Source organism: Schistocerca serialis, chromosome 8 (genome assembly GCF_023864345.2).
Source record: "Schistocerca serialis cubense isolate TAMUIC-IGC-003099 chromosome 8, iqSchSeri2.2, whole genome shotgun sequence".
NCBI classification, from domain to species: domain Eukaryota; kingdom Metazoa; phylum Arthropoda; class Insecta; order Orthoptera; family Acrididae; genus Schistocerca; species Schistocerca serialis.
The window spans coordinates 531,087,267-531,112,114 of NC_064645.1; the positions used below are offsets into that span (position 1 = coordinate 531,087,267).

A 24,848-nucleotide genomic window follows, 5' to 3' on the forward strand; every position below is an offset into this window, starting at 1 on the left:
CAAAATTACAATGATAGCCCATCCATTGAATTGACTGCAGATAGCATTGGGGCCATTTTATTGCATAACTACCCAAACTGTTCAGAACAGCCTATCATGTTTGCCTCTAAGATGCTCTCTCACCCACGGCCACCCACAGAAATTTATCCAAGAGAAGGCAAGATTCCAAAAGTCCCTCTTTTCAGACACCTGATTAGTTGGGAACATGTCATGCCCAAAGAAATGAATTTGACAAGAAGTACATGAAACTCATTGCAGCTTAAGCATTTGACAGTTATCCAATCAAAATTATGGAAGGTACATTACCGCTGTACTTTACACATAACCCCACTTTATTTGTACAACTAAAGTATACATTTATATATTGTTAACATGAATATGAATATGGATATGGATATTTGAAAATGACCATCAAACTGGTCAGTAGCATCAACTCTTAACAGCCTACAATTCAATAAAAATGATCTTCATTTCTCTAGTTTGGTATGTTATTGTGTAGACTTGTCAAATGGACTACAAACGCATGTTAGATGTCAGACAGGATTGCACCCCATACAATTCAAGAACTGTGTAGTTCAAGAAGATCAAAACACCTCTTCAACCTTGATATTTCACCATTTTTTCTTCTTATCGGGTGCAGAAGTTTTATTTCTTCTGTATTCAGACTTGCACACAATGTATAGTTTACCAACAGTAACGCTTGACTGTGTTCACACGCTAATATAATTGCTTGACCATGAAAACTGAATGAAGCCTCAGCAAGCCTTGATGAATCAAATTCAAAATTACTGTTGAGATTAAGATGTGCACAAGTGAATGGGCTGCTCTTGCAGGGAGTGGTGACACATGTTTGGCTGGTATAATGCAGCCATACTTGTACTGTGGTAAGTGCTGGGACTGTCCCTTTTTGTAGCTTTTTAAGGACCATAGTAAGAAATGACAGAGAAAAGTTTGGGTATCCTGTTTTGGCAATGTTCTGTAAAGATTCAAAGCCTGCAAGATTTCAAAACAATGCTGATATTGCTGCCACAACAAGAAAATGGTATAATTTCCTATTAACAACCCGAAAAATAAACAATAGAGTATTCAATGAAGCCACTGTCTTGCTCATTGCATGTGGTTGAGTATAATCAGAGACAGTCATTTCTCTAAAGACTCGAGAATCTTGAAATTAATTAAAAGTCTACCACAGATTCCAAAAGCAGTGGATGCCTAGCATTCTCAGTTTTCCAGCTGTCATCCATATCCCTTATGAATCTGAACCTAGAATATGTATACTGGAACACGCCCCCCCCCCCCCCCCCCCACACCGCCATCTCTGTGTTGGGCCTCATGTCAGATCCACAGCCTTCTCCAAAACCAACAGCAAACCGAGAGTCTGTACCACAATTGCCTTCTGCCTCTCTGGTGCAGGACATGGGAGCAGCTCCTCTACTATCGACAGCATCTGAAGCTGCACCGCAGGTTTCACTGCAGGCTATGCTGTGTCCACTTCATCCTCTCCTGTACTAGCCATGGTGGTTCAGGCCATATAGCTGATTGAAAGGGGGCAATGATCTTGTAATCCCACTGAAGTATCAGTGGGTCATCAATATATAACTGTGCATATGTCTGCTAAAGTTGCTAGGCATGGCACAGAAGGATAAATATGCCAGTACCATGTCACTTGGAAAAACACCTGCAGCAGATGTAAAGGCTGCTGTGGACTGCCACGGTCTCACTTGTCAACTAGCTGATGTTTACATCAAGATCTCCATTACATGTATTGATGATGACCTTGTGTTATGTGGTTTTCTGCTGGACTGTGACTTGCACTTCATTGTTACATACAACCATATGGAATTACTTGTCTGCCTACTGTGGTACTGTTTTTGTACACCACTCCACTGACAACTGTTCTTTCAGTGAACAAACTGATGGCACTTGATTACACCGATAGATGGTTCATATTCGAGTGCTTCCCAGTCAAAACTACAAACAGTGTTTTCATGTACAAACTTATGAGTCATTCAACAAACATCCAGAGTACTGTATCAACCAAGAGATATACATCTTCAGAAGTCTTTCTTTCCCTATATTTTCAGAATAGTCAAGAACTATTAATTTCTGTGATTTGTTTCTACATAATTGGGTTTAATAAAATCTGTGTTGTTGAAAAAGACAGCTTGCAATAAAAGCCACCTTTTACAGAGCATCACATTCTCAATATATTTCTGATATTAGCAAATGACAGATGTAACTGAATTAATTCTGACCTGCCCTTCAAACACTTAGCACATTTTTGGCATAACTAGCTATGACAAAAATTTCATCCAGCAACTGAGTTTGGCTAGAAATGTATTTCATATTAAGTACAGCAACAAATAAAATTATGTCCCTCACTAAAAAAACTCACACTCTTTTGGGCATCCACAGTTTGTTGAAGTCTTATCACATGACAACAGTTTTAATGCCTACATAATGTAGTATATGGCACCATTTTAAGAATTTACAGAACTCTTTTAGGTAGCCTGATGAGATTCAGATTAAAAATTGGAGTTTTCCAATAGTAATTACAGTAAAAATTGCCTATGAGAGAGACACCTATGTAAAACCACATCAAATAGGTGAAAAATTTCGCCATCTCATAATCCGTATTTCAAGCAAACCTACAGCACCACTTGTAATGTCTGAAATGGATGGTTATGATAACAAATGAGTGTAAAGAAATATAACATCAATCGCAACAAGGCCTAGTAACATACTACCCCATTTACTGTTCATTTCACATATAGTAAGCAAGAAGAACAATTGCTGTTATGGCTCCATAACATAAAACATTCATGTGGGGACCTTTTCCTCTTTTTAATATTTCTTCGATTTTTTGCGATTCTGTGGAAAGTGGTTTTCTAATGGCTTGTTTTGTTTTGGTAGCTTCTTAGATTCACTATTTTATAAAGTGGGACACAGAACATTTGTTCCACTGACACCACAGGATGGAAGCCAATCTTATCTCGTTTACACTTTACGTGAGTAATGCCTGGTACATTCTTGTTTTTAAATGACTTCTTACCCATAATTGTAATTTATTGTTCCCATCATTACAATACATGCTAGAAAATGGAACTGTATTATTCCGAAACTGGTGGCAAATAATAAAATTTAACTGATCCAACAACTGTTGCAGTTTTCTTCGTTCTGTGAGAACCTCTATAACATGTCACATTACTCTGATTTTTCCATCATGGTTATTTCACAATATGCATGTGGAAGGAAGTAATATGATAACTGACTCTTCTTGGAGCATCATCATCATCATCATCATCATCATCATCAGTTATCTGCTATATTAGCAGGTCCTTTGCCTCTCCATTTTCTGCGATCCATTGGAGCATATTCTCTTGGAATTCAAACAATCATTCTCTCTGTGATGCACAACACCTCTCTTGGAGCATATACCCCTGGAGTTTGATAAGCATCTCAATGACACTCTTTGCTTACTACTTGAATCTGCTCTTCTTTGGATCTTCATCATCCCCTCATATGATTTTCACACTTCTGGGCAGTACTCAAGAATCAATAAAATAAATGTTTTGTAAGGCAGTTCATCTGGGAGGAAATAATTTTTTTTAAGATTATTCTAATTAATCTCAGCCTGGTATCTACAACGAAGGAAAAGACAGATTGCTACTTACCATAAAGAAGACACATTAAGTTGTAGACAGGTGCAATTAAACAACACTTACACAAAGTTTTCAGTCACAGCCTTCAGTAGCAAAAGAGAAACAGAGAAACACACACTATTCATACACACAAGCAAGCACACCTCACACGCGTGACCACCAACTCCAGCAATTCCGGCCAGAATGTGACTATCATGTGGGGTGGCAGTAGCAATCTGGAGGGGGTGGGGAAGGGGAAAGGGAAGGGAAAGGGGAACGGGAAGGGGAAGGGGTAGCAGTGTACAGGTGGGGGACAGAGGAGCACTGTCTGGTGGAGTGTGCAGGGATTAGAATGCCAATATGCACAGTGTCAGGAGGTTGTGGGACAAGGAGTTGGGGAAAAAAGGAGAGAAAAGGAGAGGAGCAGGGAAAGATAGGTGGGTGTGTTGGCAGAGGGCAGCAAACAAAGAGGTTGGGAGACAAGAAGGAGGAGTTGATGATAGGTAGGACAGAGAGGGTGGAAACTGTTGGGTGGAAGATGTGGGGACAATATGTTACGGTAAGTTGAGACTGCGATAATTACAAGAGCAGAGAATGTGTTGCACGGATAACTCCCACCTGCACAGATCAGGAAAGTTGATGGTGGATGGGAGGATCCAGATGGCTCGGATAGTGAACCAGTCATTGAAATCCAGTATATTATGCTCAGCTGCATGATGTGCGACACGGGGATGGTCTGCCTTGCTCTTGGCCACAGGTTAGCGGTGGCAGTTCATCCTGGTGGACAGCTGTGCAATGGGTGCAGCAGAGCTGGTAAATGACAAGGCTGCTTCCACAGGTGGCTGGCCCCTGATGGGGTAGGATAAACTTGTGGCTGGACTGGAACAGGAAGTGCTGGCTGGGTGGACTGGGCAGGTCTTGCACCTCGGTCTTCCACAGGGATACCGTTCTTGGATGGGCGATGGAACACCACTTTAGAAGGGGTGGGAAGGATCTCGAGTAGGATGTCCCTCATTTCAGGGCATGATGATAGGTAATCAAAGACCTGACAAAGGATGTGGTTCAGTTGTTCCAGTCCAAGGTGGACTGGCCATTTCTTGGGGGTGGTGGGAGGACTGGGAGTGTGAGGAGAAATGGCACAGGAGATCTGTTTGCAGACTAGGTCTGGGGATAGTACCTGTCTGTGAAGGCCTTGGTGAGACTCTCAATTTACTGAGCAAGGGAGTTCTTGTCACAGCAGATACACCATCCACGGAATGCCAGCCTGTATGGGAGAAATTTTTTTTGGTGTGGAAGAGATGATAGCTGTTGAAGTGCAGGAACTGTTGGAGGGTGATGGGTTTAATGTGGATAGAGGTGTGGATGGAGCCATTAGAGAGGAGGAAGTCAATGTCTACGAAGGTGGCACACTGGGTTGTAGAGGACCAGGTGAAGCAGATGGGAGAAAAGGTGTTGAGGTTGTGAAGGAACAGAGATAGGGTGTCTTGATCCTGAGTCCAGATCATGAAGATATCATCAATGAACTTGATCTAGACAAAGGATATGGCATTTTAGATGGCTAGGAAAGTTTCCTCTAGTAGATGGCCCATAAACAGGTTGGCATACAAGGGTGCCGTGGATTTGTTTGTATACCTTTCCTGGAAAGGACAAGTATGTGTGGGCTAGGATAAAGTTAGCAAGGTGTATGAGAATGAGGTAGGGGGTTTGGAATCTGAAGCATGCTGCGAAATGTAGCAGGGTTGCCAAAAGTTTCCCCAAGTAAAGTTCCCTGATTCCCAGACAAGTTTTAGTATTTTTCCCTGACAAAGTTTGAGATCTCTAGGGCAAGTAGACACATAAGTTGACAAAAAAATGTAAGGACTTCTGTACTTCTAAACGTGTGGGCAAAAATCTTAAGTATTAACATCAACATCTTTTGTAATGAACTGTTTTTAGATGGATAAAGCAAGGCAAATGATATGTCTGTTTCATTAAGGCCACTGATGTTATTTTACTTCAATAAAGTGAAACACATTTGGTGACAAAAATATGAATTTTGTTGGAGCCACAAGACAGATTTAAAATACCTTCACTGTTTTCAGAAATAATCTCAGAAAAAGGTAGGTCTCCAGAAAGAAATGTATAAGGTGAGGAAGAGTTGTGTAAACCAGCACTACAGGTGGCTGTCAATCAAATGTTGGTTCTACTATGTTCATTACTGTCAGTTATTACACACTGTCTTATGTCTATTATTCTACAGGTATTGTGTGATTTTTCTTTCAAGAAACACATGAGTAAATAGCGTACCAACTGCGAGTGACTGCCATAATTTTCTTTTTCTTATTGTCCATACTTTCTAATATATAAACTACTTTCGAAGTGGCAAAATGTACTAGAATAAATAAAATGTCTATAAAATGCCACACTGTACAATGTACATTTGCTTCAGATCAGCAGCCTGATCCATTAGAGATCCCCACAGAACTGGCCTGTGGTTTTGGCCCACCATGGAAGTCCACTCATGTGGCCAGCTATTAACATGTCACTGACACTATGTTGATGAAATGAGATCGCAGTGATCACCCACACAACAGATAATGTGTGCAAATACTCAGAATCAATACTAATGAGGATAGGTAGCAACTCTCCATAAAGATGATTGCTGAGCCACGGACAGGCACATAGGTAAGACAATCACACTCTCACAACTAAATTTTTGGCCATAGCCTTTGTCAGAAAAAGAGAGTGCACACACATTCACATAACCACTCTTACCACTCAGACACAACTCATGCACACATGGCCGTTGTCTCCAACAGCTGCATCAACAAGCTCTGAGAATCAGATACAAACAAACCACTCCTCACATCCTGCCTGCCTCTCATTGGCAGCTGCTAGGCTAGCAGCAAGCAGTGATGGGATGGGTTGGGTTGGAAGGGGAGAAGCAGTAAGAATGAGAGTAGGGAAGTGGCACATGTACTCAGCTGCACCAAGCCAGTGACACAGCATGACATCTCAGTAAACAAACAATTTCATGCTACTGAGACAAAAATGAGATTTTTCCAGTGTTTTTTTTTTTTTTTTTCTTTTTCAAATTCCCCTGATTTCCCTGATACGTTTGAAATTCCCTTATATTCCCTGATTTCCAGAACTTTCGGCAACCCTGGGTAGTGTTCAATAATAGTAAGACCATGGGCATGAGGGATGTTGGCGTAGAGGGAGATGGCATCAACAGTGACGCGTAGGGATCCAGATGGTAAAGAGGTGGGGATGGTGGAGAGTCAGCGAAGGAAGTGGTTGTATCTTTGCTGTGGGAGGCTAGATTACAGGCAATTGGTTGGAGGTGTTTGTCAATGGGGGGTGATATTTTTTCAGTGGGGGCACAATAACCACCGACAATTGGTGTCCAGGATTGTGGATTTTGGGGAGCATGTAGAAGGTGGGTTTGCAGTGTGTCATAGGGGTGAGGTGGGAAATGGATTCAGGGGAGAGGTTCTGGGAAGGGCCTAAGGCTTTAAGCAGGGATTGGAGGTTGTGTTAGACTTCTGGGTTGGGATCACTCTGAAAGAGTTTCTAGATGGAGGAACCAGAAAATTGCTGGAGGCCTTCTGCCAGGTAGACACTGCAGTTCATAACAACAGTGGTGGAACCTTTATCTGTAGGTAGGATGATTATGCCAGGACTTGTTTTAAGGTTGTGTATGACTAGTCTTTTTTCTGCTGAAAGACTGGTATTCTGAGGAAGGATTGTGAGGCTAAGCTGGAGGTAAGGACTAGCAGGTGGTCAGATGGGAGGGAGGGTGGATAACGGTTGGATAGTGGTATGAACCAGGACAGGCAGGGTTCACTGTTGGAATGAGGTTGGTTTTGGGTGGAAGGACAGATGAAAAGAAGTGCTTCCATTGCAGGTATTGGGAGAAGGACAGTAGGTCTTTGACACATCCAGCATGGTTAAATTTGGTTGTAGGGCTAAAGGCGAGGTCTCTAGAGAGGACTGAAACTTCTGTTGAGCTGAAGGTTTTGGTGAAAATGTTTCTCTGTTTCTCTTTTGCTGATGAAGGCTGTGGGCAAAAGCTTTGGGTAAGTGTATTTTAATCGTGCCTGTCTGTAACTTAATGTGGATTCTTTACAGTAAGTAGCAATCTTGTCTTTTCCTATATTGTTGATATTCCTACAGGGAGTTTCCATTGTTTGATTCAGGCTGGTATCTACTTCTCCTAGCACTAGCTTACCGAGGATGTTCAATGTTATGGTACTTTGGATGGTTTCTCTCATATATTTCACATTTGTTAATGTTTCCAGCAATTTATCAACAATAATGTAAAGGCAATTACACCTTTCCTCGGCTTCTAACACCTGTTGCCTCTGGGCCCATACCTTAAATCCCTGCAGCAGACCTAAGTGCAAGATGTGTCCCATACAACCTCCCATTACCACTCCAGTCCTGTCACCAGTACCAATTATCCCATCAAAGGCAAGGCCACCTATGAAAGTGATCTGCCAACCTCGCTGCAACCACTGCACCATGTTCTGCATGTGTTTGGCCACTAACAAGTTGCCTGTCTGTAGGAATGGCCACCACTACACTGTGTTGCTGAGCATTCTGCCCAACATGATGTGCTTGACTGCTTCACAGACTGTGCGATTGAAAGTTTTTTATCACCAACACCAGCTTTTTTGAATGATATACATAGGAACTCTCCCTGCAACAAATCCTTCATTCTCTTAACAACCTCCCCCTGCCCCCCTCAACCTTCACTACCCCTGTTCTCCACATAGCTAATCCCTTACCAAATATCACTCCAGACCTAAACATGCCTTCTATCCTGGCAGAGCACCTGTGTAGCCCATTTCACTTGTCCACTTCTCTCCTGCCCTGCCCCCAAGCACAGCCTCCTGATGCTGCAGCTAGCAACCCACCATCCTGTACTCTGCATGTCCCTGCTCAATCCCATATGCAGTACTAGCATCTTCCTGAACACTGCTATCCTTCCCCTCACTGCCCCACACATGTACCCCACTACCCATCACAGTAAAGATCGCTGCTTGCCTTAGACGCAATCGCTGTTGGATGTTAGCACCCAGAGAAAACAGTAGCCATGTTTGTGTTTCAGTGAGGCATTTGTGAATCTGTGTGTGTTTTGTTTTGTCCACATGATGAAGGCCTTCACCAAGTACTCCTGTAATGTGGCAAGTAACTATCTTTTCATGTTGTTATTCCATCACACTTTTGATTATGCACGAAACCTTCATACATACATCTCATGTGCCTTACTGTCGTTGCCATAGAATAACAAAGAGAAATCAACTTTGAGTCACAGATGGTAAGACACAACACTCTGGTTATTGATAACAGAGTTATGCAGAGTAATGACTAGCAATCAAAACATCCTGGATCCCAGGTCTGAACATAGCCACTGCTTAAATTTTGAATAAAAATCATCGGCAATGGCAGGGTAAGAAGTCACTCTCATTTTGCATACACCTTTGTCAAAGAGGGTGGAGGAGCAGACAGATGTTCAAGTTGATCTCCTGCATTTGCGATGAGAAAAGGCAGATGCATCTGCAATGACCAATGGCGTGAGGGTGCAGAAGCAATGGAAACCACTATATTAAAGACAAATAAGATGTGTCCACAGGAAATGTGGCCTGTAAGTGAAATATTGTCATGTCCACTGGCAAAAGACTCTGGTTTAGTCCCCAATTGGATCTGCAGGAGGGAATTTCCAAAGGGAGTGGACCATGAGAAAAAGATGGAATAACCAACAAAAAGAGCAACGTTCTATTAGTTGCGACATGTGATGTCAGAAGTTTCAGTGAGCTAGGGAAGCTGGAAAATCTGAAAATGGAAATGCTAAGGCTCAATCTAGTTATAGGGGGGGTCAGTGAACTGAAATGGAAAGAAGATAAGGATTTACAGAATGCCAAATATAGGGTAATATCAGCAGCAGCAGAAAATGGTATGAGTGGAGTAAGATTTGTTGTGAATAGGAAGATACAGGAGAGAGAATTATTGTGAACAGTTCAGTATTGGGTCATTCTCATTACAACTGAGAGCAAACCAATGCCAATAGGAATGCTGATGTTGCAAATAGAAGATAATGAGACAGAGAAAGTAAATGAGGATATTGAATGGGCACTTCAATACATAATGGGAAATGAAAATCCAATAATGATGGGGGGTTGGAAAGTGGTTGTAGGGGAAGGAGTAGCAGAAAGGGTTACAGGAGATTATGGGCTTGGTAGTAGGAATGAGAGAGGAGAAAGACTAATTGAGTTCTGCAATAAATTTCAGACAGGAAATGGAATACTCTGTTCAAGAATCACAGCAAGAGGAGATATACAGGGAAAAGCCCAGAGACACAGAAAAATTCCAGCTGAATTACATCACGATCAGGCAGAGATTCTGAAATTAAATACTGGATTGCCTGCTGCTCATGCTGATATAGACTCAGATTACAATTTAGTAATGGTGAACAGCAGGCTGAGGTTTAAGAGAATCACTGTGGAAGGAAGTTGGAAATAAGTACTGAGAAAAAATGAGACACATTTGAAGTTCATGCAAGATGTTGATACTGTGATAAGGAATAAAACAGTGGACAGTTCAGCTGAAAAAGAGTGTACATATCTCAAAAGAGCTACCACAGATGTTGGAAATCCAAACATAGGCATTAGAAGGGTAGCTTTGAAGAAAACTTGGGCACAGGAGAAATACTTCAATTGATCAACGAAAGCATGAAGTAAAAAAATGTTCACAAAAAGACGGGAATAGAGCAATCACTTAAAAGCAAAATAAATAGAAAATGCGGGGAAGCCAAGGTGAACTGGCTGCAGGAAAAATGTGAAGAAATACAAAAGAAATGATTGTCGGAAGGACTGGCTCAGCATATAGAGAACTCAAAACAACATTTGATGAAATTACACGCAAGGGTGGCAAGATTAAGAGTGCAAAGAGAATTCCATTGTAAAATGCAAAGAGAGTGAATATCTGGAAAGAGTGCACTTAAGACCTCTATGTGATAGAAGAAGAACCCAGAGTGATGTGGAAGAGATACGGGGTCCATTATGAGAGTCTGAATTTGAAAGAGCTGTTCAAATAAGGCACAAGTGATAGATAACATTCCACAGGAATTTCTAAAATCATTGGAGGGAGTGGCAACCAAACTAGTGTTCTAACTGGTGAGCAGAATCTGTGAGACTGAAAAAACAAAAAAATATTACTGACACAATTCCACAATTCCAAAGACAGCAAGAGCTGATAAATGAAAGCACAATTGCAAAATCAGCTCTTTATGCATCCAAGTTGATGACAATAATAATACATAAAGGAATTAAAAAGAAAATTGAAGATCTGTTAGATGAAAATCTGTTTGGCTTTAGGAAAGGTAAAGGCACCAGTGAGGCAGTCCTGCCATTTCCCTCGATAATGGAAGCAAGACCAAAGAAAAAGCAAGGCACAAGCATAGGATTTGTCAACACTGATAAAGCTTTTGACAATGTAAAACAGTGCAAGATGTTTGAATTTCTCAGAAAAATAGGATAAAGCAATAGGGAAAGACAGATAATATACATGGTGTCCATAATTACAGTTCCAGTTTCAGGTTCAATATGCTGTAGAAAGAGAACAACTGCTCAGAATAATGCCAAATTTGAACAGCATATTATTGCACAGGAGAAATGCCACGGACAAAAAAATTAACAAAAATGTTCCAATAGATGGCACTGTAAGCGTCTTCTCATAAATGGGGTTGGCTACAAGTGACAGATAAATTGCAATATGACGGCTATGGTTTGAGTTGCATATTCACCAGCCGTACAGTCAATGTGCATGACAGCACAAGTTTGGCAGTCAACATATGTGGCACTACTAGTCAGGTAAGCCCATCCACCACAGCAAGGTCATATGAAATTGGCCGGAAAGATTTTGTTTTTAATTGTCCTGAGGCCAAAAACAACATGAAAAACAAAATTTCATCTGTTTTTAATTCTTCCAGAGCCAAAAACTGCATAAAAAGCAAAATGACATTGGATTTTAATTGTCATGTAAACAAAAACCGTGTAACAAGCAAAACGACATCGGTTTCTAATAGTCACAAGAATGGTGCAAGACATATTCAATTTGCTATCTACTGTTTTCTGCCACAAGTTGAAATTCAGAAACATCATGTTCCGTGTGTGTGTGTGTGTGTGTGTGTGTGTGTGTGTGTGTGGTTTGGGGATCTTATGGGACGTTATTAGCACCCTAACAATGATTAAAATAAACGAATGTGGATAAGAACGAAAACTGGTCATTTCATGTGCATGTTCCATGTCAGATCCAAGTGTCTCGAGGGACATGCTCAGAATGTGTCATGTAATGTATGCCTTCAATTCAGCTATGTTCATAATTGGAGCACTGGAAACATCTTTAAGATAATCCCACTACCAGGAGGCACATGGATTACAATCAGGTGATATGGGTGGCCGGCCGTAGAGGAATGACGGTTTATAACTCTAACATTTCTGAAATACCTCTGCAGCAGCCACTTCTCTGGCAGTGCAATGTGCAAAGAGCATCACACTACATAAAAATGACCTGACCCATGCATTCACATTGCCGAAGTTTTGGAATAACGCTGGTGCACAAAAGACTGACTTGGACAGTGAGATGGAGTTATCACAACTATCCCAAATCAATTCATACTTTCCACCTGCACTACTGATGGCACTGTGATCTGCGAGTGTCCACCCCAAGACAAGCTCCAGAAAGAAGCCATGCCCTCGAGGCGATCACTGCATCAGCTGGCAGGATACTGTGGCCGATCTAACTGATATAAGCAGATGCTCCACCAGGAACAGCAGTTCCCACTGGTGCTCTGTATGATCTGCATATTAAGCTGGCCGCCTTGTAACAACAATGACCACTTTGAACCAGGACTACTCTTGGACCATGAGATACTGTACATCTTGTTCATCATCAGTCTGTCTAGTGATTATGGAACAGTGTTAGTAATAAGTGTAAATCTCAACAAGACTCTCATGGTGCCTACCAGCGACAGTACAGATAAAAGGGCAGGAAGGACTTCTCTCTTTGAAAAAATATGACCCCACAGAAATTGGTGCCACAACCTGCACCACAGAGTCACTTCTGCAGAATGAAGTGGTACTGGCTGATGTGCGTGCAGATTTTCCATTGCCTATATCCTGCAATTCAGCACACTGACATGTCACTGGAGATGGAAATGAGCTTTGTCTGTCCATAGGATGTTCCACGGCCATTCACTGTACACTTTCATGTGAGCAAGAAATTCCGAAGCAAATGTCTGTCTTGTTGGCAGATCAAGAGGGAGTAACTCTTGAACACAGGTGACCTTGTATGGATAGCAACGTAGGATGTTTCATAGGATTTTATGCAATGTGCTCACAGGCACGTCCAACATTCAGGGGATTCCTCGTGCACTGCATATTTGCAAACCACCACATGGTTCCATCTGCAATGGCCACATCTTCAACAGATGTTGGATCAACTGTTTGTTTATTTTGTTGTAGGGAGCAAGAACAACTAGGGTCATATGCACCCATGACAGAACCATAGAACACAAAGATGAAAAAGGAGTTAAAAATGACTACACATTAAGCCCAATCAACAGAAGGAAAGGCAGCTACTAACAAGGAGGTGGAGAAAGATCTATAAATACATCATAGAGAAACAGAGGTCCTGAACAAAAGATAAAATGTCCTTTGTCATATTGCTATGGTGGATAAAAAGTGAAAGGCAGTCAACAGCCCGAGCATCATTCGCTAAAGTGGCCGATAACTCAGATGACAAACATAAATGAGAATGTAAGTGGTTAAAAAAAGGGCATTCCATCAGGACATGGCGAACCGTCATAGATTGAGGGCAATGAGCACAAAGTGGTGGGGGAGCACCACTCAACAAATGGCAATGGCTAAAAAGACAGTGCCCAATACGCAACCTAGCTAAAATGATCTCATGGCGAGAGGGCAGAGAGGAGGTCATTCAAGCTGCTGAGAGATGCTCAATTCCCCACCTCCCTTGAAGGGAGGACCGGGTGATGCCGAAGTGACACCACCTGCTGAGAGATAACACAGAGATCATTGGAGGGAATGGGAGAACTAGCGGGCCAAGGTACGAGGACTCCAGCCTTGGCGGCAGCATCAGTGGCCTCGTTTCACATCAAACCGATGTGATCAGGAACTGACATAACATCGCAGTGGCTCCATCAAGAGTGAGCAAGTGACAGCTTTCTTGGACCCGTTGCACTAAGGGATGGATGAAGTACAGCACACACAGGTAGAAACCGCACATACCTTGAAAACTTGGTCTCTTAAAAATGCCCGAAGGAAAAGGGACATGCATCCATGGGAGCCCCACATGTAGAGAGTACAGAGGATACCAGTCCTGCAGCAGGTGTCTGGCTTTCTCCAAATCGAAAACCACAGCCACAGTATGATATTTCCGCACAGAAAACCATTCATGACATGGGTGGACAATGTCAGTAGTTGGTCAACTGCACAATGCTGTGCCTGAAATCCACACTGTGCAGTGGTTAGTAAATTGCGAGACTCGAGCCACCATAGCAGCTGGGCATGAATCATATGTTTCATAACCTTACAAACACAGCTGGTGAGAGAAATGAGATGGTAGCTAGAAGGAAGGTGTTTGTCCTTGCCGGGCTTAAGTATGGGTATAACAGTGGCTTCACACTTGCATCCGGGAAATGTGAACTCCCCCCCCCCCCCCCCCCCATGCGATTGTACGTATGGAGAAAGTGCTTGCCCCAAAACAAGGGTTCTGCAACATCTGAATGTGAACAATGTACGGCCCTGGGTCAGAGCATCGTGATGAAGTGAGATCATGATATAGCTCCCTCATAGTAAAGGGAGCACTCATTTCCAATGGAGGAGGGCAGGGTGATAGTGGGAGGAGCTTGAAATCTCTGCAAAATAGCGGCATAAGGTGCTGGAAATTGGGGAATGGACCTTGGTCCCAGAGTATCATCGGAGGTTGGACCAAGTGACTGACGAGGGAGTGGAACTGTTAAAAGAACTACTAAGTGAAATCCAGCTAGCTTTTTTATTCCAAAGAATGCGACTACACTGTGCACGCAACTGTTAACAACAAATGCAGTTTGTCATCATACGATGACAGTTAAAAATGCGGAGAGCATGTTTCAGTGCACGAATTGTGACATGGCATGCCTCAGTCCACTAAGATACCAGGGCACAGTGAGGTAAAGAGGAAGTGCAAGGAATTGAACATTCTGTGGAGGTAAGGATAATGTTTGTAAGACTTTCTACCTGGTCATCACAATTGGGGAAATGTTGTTCGTCAAAGGTTGCCAGCGAGGAGAGAAGCCTCCAGTCAGCCTGAGAAAGCTGCCATTTGGGTGTGCACATACGAGGAGTAGAAGTCAACAAACAGATAGCACACGGAAAATGGTCACTCAAGTACATGTCAGACACAACGGACCACTCATCCCCCTGGGTGCTTGCATGTTAATGCAGATGAGGTTAAGTTGATTGGGAAGATCAGCCAAGAGGGCACCTCTGGGACAGGTTCTGGGACAACCCCAATGGGGATGGTGTGCATTAAAGTCACTGAGCAGCAGAAAGGGGTGAGGGAACTGCCCAATAAGCTGGAGAAAGTCTGCCCTGGTGTAAGACAAAAGGTCAAGTGAAGAAGGAAAATGCAGACTGGAACAGATTGTAGCCAGTCAGTCAGAGAATGGGCTGATTATGAACGTCATCCCAGATGGGCAGCATGACTCCCTCATAATGTGGAATGCCATCCTCAGGGGGAAGGCCAAAGTGGATGGGGAAGAAATGCGAGGGCTCAAAGTGAGCGTGAGGACACACGTTAGGTTCCTGGAGGCAGAGAACAAGTGAATGCTGTGATTCTAAGAACAGCCTCGAGTCCTCTTTGTGGATCGAAGGCTGCAAACATTCCGTTGGAGGTGAGTCAGGATCAGGGAAGGGGAGGAGGGAAAAACTGAAGGGGTGTCACCTCGGTGGCTGCTGAATGGCAGTCCTCAAAGACTCACTGCTACAGGGCACAGAGGCTGGAGAATCCTGCTCCATGAGATCTACAGAGGCTTTGGCATTCTCCCTCTGCCAATCTGCAGAGCCCAGGGCACAAAAATGGTTGGCAGTGCACATCAGCAACATAGAGGTCAGCTGGGTGAGGGTATCACATGGTGACACTGCTGAAGAGGATCTCAGAGTCAGAGAAGAAGAAGACCGTTTGTCTTTGTTTGATTTCTTGGAGCCTTTGCATTTGACAGAGGAAGACCCCAGATGTTTGTTGGCTGGAGGGACATAGGAAGTCTTTGCGGGAGTATTCCTTTTGTTCTTTCCGTCCTGCCGGTTGCGTAGCTGGTGACTTTGCCCCTTGTGGTGAAAGTTTAGTGGCTTGTTGCACAGCTGGAGGAGGAGATGGGGATGCTACCATGACACTGGCCAATTTTACAACTGCAGTGCTGAATTTGAGGTCGCATGACTGCATGGCCATGTCCTTCATGGAGCAAAATATAACAAGAACAGTACTGTAAGTGCCAGATGGTAGAACGCAGGGTCTGCGACTAGCCAACAACTTGCGAGCAACCGGGTAAGGCATTTTTTCCTTCACCCGGATCTCCTAGACAACCCGCTCATCTAGATACATGAGACAATCTTGAGAGGTGGCGACATGGTCGCCATTGCAGTTGATACTGCGGGCAGAAGGAGGCAGACAATCACCCTCATGAGCATCCCTACTACAGTTTACACATTTGGCTGGGTGTCGACAGGATATTCAAGTGTAATTGGAATGATGACACTGGTAGCAGCGCATCATGTTTGGAATGTACAGTCGGACTGTTATAACTTCATAACTTGCTTTGATCTTTGATGGAAGCAGCACTATATCAAAAGTGAGAAAAAGAGTTCGTGCGGGCACTAAGGATGCTTCTACCTTTTTCACTGCCCCATGGACTGCAATGACGCCCTGATCTGGGAAGTACATTTGGATTTCTGCCTCGGTCAGACCATTGAGCAGCCTAGTGTAAATAATGCCATACGAAGAATTCTGCATTTGATGGGCTTCTACACAAACAGGACAGCCATAGAGGAGCAAAGCTGCAGGCAGTTGTTGTGCTTGAAAACCAGAAGCAAAGTACCAATGCGTAAACAAGAGCACGATTTCACAGAGCCAGCAATTGCATCAACAACTTTCGGAATAATAAATGGGTTGACTGTAGCAAAGGTCTGACCACCTTCAGTACGTGAAACCATGAGGAACTGTGAGGTAGTTGGGAGGGTCTCTGAATCATTAGCCTCACTCCATTTACATTTTGTAGAAATTGACTGTAAAGAAGGTGATTGGCTCATAGCAAGAAAATCCCCACGTCTCCGATGGCACGCTCCTTCCAACTGGGGGTGGGGGTGGGGGGGGGGCCTCAGAAGGGGGCAAACGTGCCCTAGGTGACTGTTCACACCTGAGGTGAAACCTCCTGAATATCTGACAGATAAACCAATTGGCAATTTGGGAAGCTAGCACCTCAGGCAATCACCCCTCCCTGGGCCTGGTCCTTACGGTGAGGAGGGGGGGGGGGGGGGGGAGGAGGGGGGGATTACGTGTGAATCCTACCTGTCAACCAAGGGCTGGGAATCATGCATTACGCAGTCATCTGTCACACATCAGATGCATGGGCTGGCCTTCAGGAGCACACAGGGAGGAAGAAGAAAAAGAGGAACCTCAAATGCCGAAGTAGAGGAAGGATAGGAGAAGGAGAATGAAGAAAGAAAAAAAGGAACAAAAAGCACTAGAGGGACTGTTCTGATATTGACTACTGAAAATGTAGAACACATTTCCTGAAACATCCCAGACATCTTCCGCAAGGGAGGGGAAAAAGAAGAGCAAGAGTATAGACGTGCAGCATGGAAGGGAAAAGATGCTACAAATGTTGGAGCCCCATGGTAGTCAAGCACAAACCCACCAAAGAGCAGCTAGCCTCCTGGGGTAGGGGGTGTCAGATCAACTACTTTCCTCACTCTGCCACACTGCACTTCAAAAGAAACTGTCTTTTTGAATTTTGTAATCATTTTCTCCGCACCCTTACAGACATCACACCAAAGCATTTTTTCATACTCTTGAGTGTCCAGAACTTCTGCAGGGCTACTAGAACACAGTCACTGTCATTGGCCACTGTTCTTGTAAAAGAATTTCATCAGCAGCATGCAACCCTTCATGTAGCCCGTCACATTGTGCATCTCAGATGCAAACTGAGGAACAGCTGTGTGCCGCACATCTGTTGTTGTGCATATTCTGAACAGTGGTTTTATTTCTACTGTGTTTTGAAACTGGAAATTTAATTTTGGACACCCTATACAATATGTAGAAGAAGCAACGTTCCATTGAGAAATGAAGACTAACAACAAAGTGCTCAGATTAAAAAGGCTGTTATGACAGGGCTAAAGTAATCCACCCCTACTGTTTGATCTATACATCAAAGAAGCAATGACAGAAATAAAATAAAGGTTCAGAAGAGGTATTAAAATTCTGTGTGAAAGGATATCAATGATAAGATTTACTGATGGCATTGCTATTCTCGGTGAAGATGAAGAAGAATTACAGGATCTCTTGAACAGAATGGATTGTCGAATGAGTGCAGAATATGGTCTGAAAGCAAACTGAAGAAAAACAAAAGTAATGAGGAGCAGTGGAAATGAAAGTAGTGAGAAATGTAACATCAAAATTGGTGATTATGAAGTAGACGAAGTTAAAGAATTTTGCTACTGTGCAAGTAAAATAACCAACAACAGATGGAACTACAGGACATAAAAAGCAGACTAGCACAAGCAAAAAGGACATTCCTGACCAAGAGAAGTCTATTAGTATCAAACATAGGCCTTAATCTGAAGAGGAAACTTCTTAGAATTTACATTTGGAGCACAGAATTGTACAGTAGTTGATTGTGGACTATGGGAAACCAGAACAGAAGAGAATCAAAGCACCTCAGAATTGGTGCTACACAAGAATGTTGAAAATTATGTGGTCTGATAACATGAGGAATGACAAGGTTCTCTGCAGAATTGACAAAGAAAGGAACACATGGAAAACAATGGCAAGAAGAAGGGAGTGGTAGATAGGAAATGTGGTAGGCTCAGGGAATAACTTCCATGGTACCAGAGGCAGCTGTAGAGCGTAAAAAGTGTAGAGCAAAGCAGAGACTGAAACACATGCAACAAATAGTTGAGGATGTAGAATGCAAATGCTACTCTGAGATGATAAGTTTGGTATAGCAGAGGAAATTATGGCCGGCTGCAGGAGTGGAAAGGGGGGGAGGAATAACAATGAAAAAAATTAGCCATAATTAATAAATCTCACATTTACCAATTAAGTACATCCACTGTTTTAAATCTGCGGTCACACTGAAAGAGATATTTTGACATTTTATTAGTATTACACTAGCTGTATCTATTGTAATGCATTGGGAATTACACTTTTGCAAGCCTCCCCATTACTCTTTTGCCATTTTCCAACTTTAAAAAAAAAGAATCATTTCTGGATTGTGCTAATCCATATCCCTTAGGGATGTTAAGGATTCCACATTCTTTTTGTTTTAAAAACGATGTAAGTGCTACCCTCTCATACCTTTCCTATGGTCTTGGTGAACAAATTCAGGAGGAGTGGTGTTCAATGAAACACATACACATTAGGATGCATGTTTTCTATGATTTCACTAAAATGAATGCCAGGCTGACTCTTTGAAAATGACATAGCCAACTTCATTCCCCATTTGCTGTTCAGTCAAAGTTGTACACCATGACCTGTGAATTTTAATTAAGAAGAAGTCAAACAATTTCAGATCGCATGAATAGGCACGCTGACGTTACCAATGAATCATTCTGTGGCAAAATATCAATAGCTCTCTCAGCTTTGTATTCAATCCTTGGTTGTGTTCAAGAAAGTAATTAATTTTCCTTGACACTGCTACTTTGGAATATCAGAGACAGCAAGCCGAGTTAAAAAGAGTGTCACTTAATGCTCAGTAGTCACTGAACACGAACTACTCAAGGAAACAACTACAAAGTCCTGTCTTCATGAGAAAAGAGGTGAAGGGAGCACCCTTCATAGAGTAAAACCTAACACTGTATTTTCATTCAATTAGTGGTATACATCATGGTGGTATAATAGTGTCTTAGGGATATAATAATGTCTTAGTGGCTGTGTGGTATAATAATGTCTTAGTGCAAACAAGTAAACCACTGATTCTTTAAAGAAGATTCCACTCCCATGTGCAAAACAGTTTCAAACTCCTGATTACGTTACAAATGAGTTAATGTGTTAAATATCTGACATTAAGCTTGCAAGAGAGAAAAAGTTTAGAAAAGGTTTGAAATTATGTTTAGAGTTGATTAGAAGTGACTAAGTGCTCTCACTATCAAACACTGGATGAATATACCTGTTTTAAGCAAAAGCTAGTTTGTCATGCATCACAATGTTTTCTGATGCCATATGTCCTGAACTAGGTGTCATACAATGATACAGTTTTCGAGGTACATATGTGGACACTGTCTGCAAAATGAGTTAGTAGTAAAGAATTAATAACTTAAAATTTATTGTAGCAGTTTTAGTCCATGAACAGCAAAAATGTGTATGCAATAAACTCATTTCTCATCGTCATTCTGTCGGGAGGTGGGGGGTAAGAAAAAGTTTCATAAACATTTGAAATTATGTGAAGTTTACTGCAATCTGCAATTCACTAAATGCTCTCATTCTCAAGACTGAATATGGTCTGAGTATTTACACATGTTGAGCTACACTACCTCAAAACACACACACACACACTTTCTAACATAGTGTTTGTCTTAATGTGTTAAACCTTTACCAAAAGGCTGCATCTCTTAATGAGTGGATTATGCCAAAATAATTCAATAATTATGCAAAATATTGAAGATCAAATTTATGTTGTCCTTGGAATCCATTAGAAAGGCAACCAGCAGCTGTGGCTGTGCACCATCACACAGAATCATGAACCAGGTTAGACATTAGTAGCATAGAATTATAGAGCATTGTGTCATAGTTACATTTCCTTAGTATCTACTCTGCTGAATTTTTCAAGCATAGACCTTTGTTGCTCCATCCTTCTGGCTTTCTTCTGCAACTGTGAGTAAATATGACAACCAACAGGCACACCACTTAATGAAACAATGTTCATTTAAAATAATTCATACCCCAGTCAATTCAACATTAGGAGTCCACTTGACGTGTAAATCACATTATACAGTACATCAAAGGTGAAAAGCTGGCCCTTGTCAATAATTTGAATATTTGGTCACAGAAAATATTCTCGAATTACAATATATATAGAGAATAGGCACCCTGTGCATTCACGTGCTCTTAAAATCAAATTCATACTCATTTTACATATTGTACAAAAAGCCCATGGATAAAAATCACAACCAGACAAGACATCATTATTGGACTACTGTGTCATTATCAACTTGTGACACTATCTTTTGCAAGAATACTGGAGTTTGGGAAGACAACTTTACAAATCATCTTAAGTGAACAATTACGGATGTAGTTTAAGCTATACAGATGCTTTTATTCAGAGAATGTGGCAAACTTTACTCAGATAACTTGGAGAATGGTGAAAAGACACTCACAGCTGTTTCAAGCACCAAGCAACAACTGAAGCTGTGACAATTAATTATATCTGTCATGTGATCAAAAGAGTGGGTAAATGGAAAAACGGAAAATCAAGTAGGGCTTACAGAGGAGACCACTCTTATCTTGAACATAATTTATAAGGGTTCTCGGCAACAGATGTCCTCAAGTATTAATGTGTTGCTGCATCAATGATGTTGTTGGACACCCAGTGTGTCATCTCAAGAGAGATGAAACCAAATTCTGACAGCACACTGAAAAGGGAAGACAGGTATCTTCTACATTTCAGACATTTTTATAATCATACAAAATCAAGCCATGAGAAATATATTTTGGAATACGACTTGTTTGTTATGCCTTGTAGTTTTTCACTGTTCCCGTTATTTCAGTGAAATATACTGAATCAACACCTTTGTGGCGTGTGGTACCAACATTTAACATTATTTTATTTCTGAGTTGTTCTATGTCAATGCTGCTGAAAAATTTTGACATGGCCCTTTTACACTGTTTCAAGTGTATAGGAAAATACTATTTAACCAGCACTAGAGAGCATAAAATAAAAGAATATATTGTGAACATACGTGCGATCAGAGACTTTATACTCAGTGCGTAGCTTGTCAGCCAACTTGACTTCTGACAACATCAACAACCTGTACACCGTGTCTCGAAGTGAGGCACCTGCAAACTTGGTGCCCATTTTTTCTTCCAGTTGTCGCTGATATCTAGAGAGACGCAGCTGCTCCTCACAAAGGCTGGCACCAAAGTCATTACGTGCCCTTCGGTATGCATCTTGAGCAGCTTCCAGTGATGCATCTCGTGACTGGTTCTGTAACATCAGCTATATTACTACTAATGCTGAAATTGAGAGATCATAAGAAATGCACAGTTTACAAATACAATGTGGAATGTGCCCATTTTACAAATTTACAAACAATATCTTGACCGGTCATGCTTCCTAGATAACTTAATTCTTTAAAGTCCTATACTGTAATTCTCAAAACTACAACATATGCCCATGGTTATTCTCATTTCAGCTACTGATCAGCATGTCCTACATTTTTCTGTTAACTACCCCATTAATTCATCTTAACAGCACTTTTTAACTCTTCCCTTATTTCTATTACAGTACCGACATTGGTACAGGCTAAGAGGCACAATCACCCATGAAAACAGGCATGTTATAAACAAACTCTGCTGCAGCTTGTATATGGCTTTTTATGTGGATGTTTGCTACATCTGTGCCCTGAATGGCTTGCATTATACACTAGCAAAGACTTCACCTGCATCTGACTTTTTTTTTTTTTTATAAAAAGAAAGAAAACCACTCACGAGCAATCAAATACACAGGAAATAAAACAGTTCACCTTGCCAGCACAAACTCACTCTATACTGTGCAATGCTCTAATACCTACCTCACTGGCACAGTGCATATGTGATTCGGCTGCTTACTGGATCTCATTTGGACAACTCTTTGGATTGCGAATACAAGGATGCTTGACAAACTTGCTTGATACGGACTGTCTGGAGTCTTCTCTTGGTATGTGTCTACAACTTTACGTTGACCCAACATGGACCATTTTTGTGAACTATCAGGTGATAATTGTGTATCTCCTTACTGTGTAATAAAGCGTGTTTGTTACACTTTAACAGGTGTAACAGGCAGTAGCTTGTGTACCCACTAAAATTGCCATGTCAGAAATAGGAATTACTGTCCAACACAACATTAGTTTCTGCAATCCCTTTGGTCACAACCTCTGCTATTCTCATACTTAAATCCATCTCTGTCTCAATCCCTGACCAATTTTCACTCCTACCCCAATATGTTTCTTGCCTTGTGGTCCACACTGCTCCACTCTAGCTATCTCACTCAATAAAGGTAAAAAAACCGCTGCATTTAGCTGCTTAAATTTTTAAACTGAAGATTGAAATATCTTTGTTTTCTTCAAATTTAACTGCCTTCATTAATTTTTTCAGATAATAATCAAACAAAATTGCCAATGAACTGCGGTTTTGTTTCCTTGCACTCTTGCCCTCGTATCGTTTGCTCAACAGATTTCATTTTTCTTCAGAATTTTGGACATCTTATTCAACCTTACATTATCAGAGGCTTGTGTGATCTCCCTGTCCAATCTTCTTCCTCTCTTCCATCTTTCTTTCTGGTTGCCTGTATATAATTCTATTTTGTAACTGACATGTGTGAAGCAATTTGGTTGTCCAATAACATTGCTGTAGTTCATAATGATATTAGTAACTTCAATGGTATTGTCTTTGAGGTCACGTCGCTAAATGCTCTGTTAAAGTCTTATCACATTACCACATCATTTATTTCTTCTGTATCATTTTTGGCTACTATATTGTTATTTTTTCCTACAACTTTTATAGTAAAGGCACTACTGTGTCTTTATTTAGTGGGTTTCCATAAGCAAGTTGAGTCTGCATTTATAAATTTCTGGTAAGATACCCTAGAATGTTTCACGCATGTAGGTAATTGTTACTTAATTTGAATCAACATAGTACATAAGGTTTAAAATCATTTGTCCTGGAAAAATAAGGGTGACCCTCAGAAGTTTGTTTTTGTGCAATAGACCCCTGATCATTAAGTAAAATTAAATATTAGTCTTAAAAGTAAGAACACTACTAACCCAATTCGAGTGGTTGCAGATGTTATATTGACAGTACAAAACCATCAAGTGAATAAGAGCACTTTTGCTAACGTGCATACAAAATTAATCAGTTAAGACTATAATCTTGATGTACAAGATGTGGTCAAAAGGTAAGGGGAATTATTTTTTTTCTTAAGGAATCTTTATTCATTCAACAACATCAACTTTTCCCCATTCCATGTAATACCCCCCACCCCCAGATATATGGCAGAGCTTCTTCCAGTCTTGAAAGTACTTCTGGAACTCATTTTTAATTACGGTTTTCAGCTTCTTCAGCTATTCTGTTTTTACCTCAAAAACAGTGGCAAATCAATGTGCTTCTATGGTTCTCTTCTTTAGAAGTTCTAGATCATTGTCAACTTCATTTGGCAATTCCTGAGTGATGTCTATGCAACATCATTTCTTGTTGAAATTTGACAATTTTGGAACAAACTTTTCTTCTAGACATTTCATGGCCAAAATGCCCAAAAAAATTGCTTGGTATGAGTCAAAGGATATGCTGGCATCTTCAGCAAACTCTCTGACAGTGATGTAATGATTTTCCAGAACCATTTTCTTTACTTCTTTCACATTGTCATCACTAATTGATGTGCTGGGCATCAGAGTGGTGGCTGTCTTCAATGTCTTCTTAACCCTCTTTCAAATGTTTATAGCACTCGTAAGCTCTTGTCTTACTCATAGCAGATTCCTCAAAATTACAGTTTTGTTAGTGGTGGGCATGATAAGACATTCTGTGAAACATTACTAAATGCCTCCTCTGAAAACTACCTACAATAGGTGGTTAGGAACCCCACTCATGAAAATATATTGGATCTAATGGCAATAAATAGACCTGACCTTTTTGAGGATGTCTGTATCAAAACTGGTATCAGTGACTATGACATGGTTGTGGCAATAATGATTACCGAAGAAG

General features: G+C 41.4%; 1 protein-coding gene across 2 annotated transcripts in view; it reads right to left on the reverse strand.

Annotated features, from left to right (window-relative positions):
- Positions 1 to 24,848, reverse strand: part of LOC126416299 (vacuolar protein sorting-associated protein 16 homolog) — a 209,857-nt gene that overhangs the window by 12,386 nt on the left and 172,623 nt on the right. For both annotated transcript variants that reach the window (XM_050083958.1, XM_050083957.1), the window contains one exon: positions 21,854 to 22,098. In XM_050083958.1, the coding sequence (XP_049939915.1) occupies positions 21,854 to 22,098 (245 nt within the window). The remainder of the gene's footprint in view (positions 1 to 21,853; positions 22,099 to 24,848) is intronic.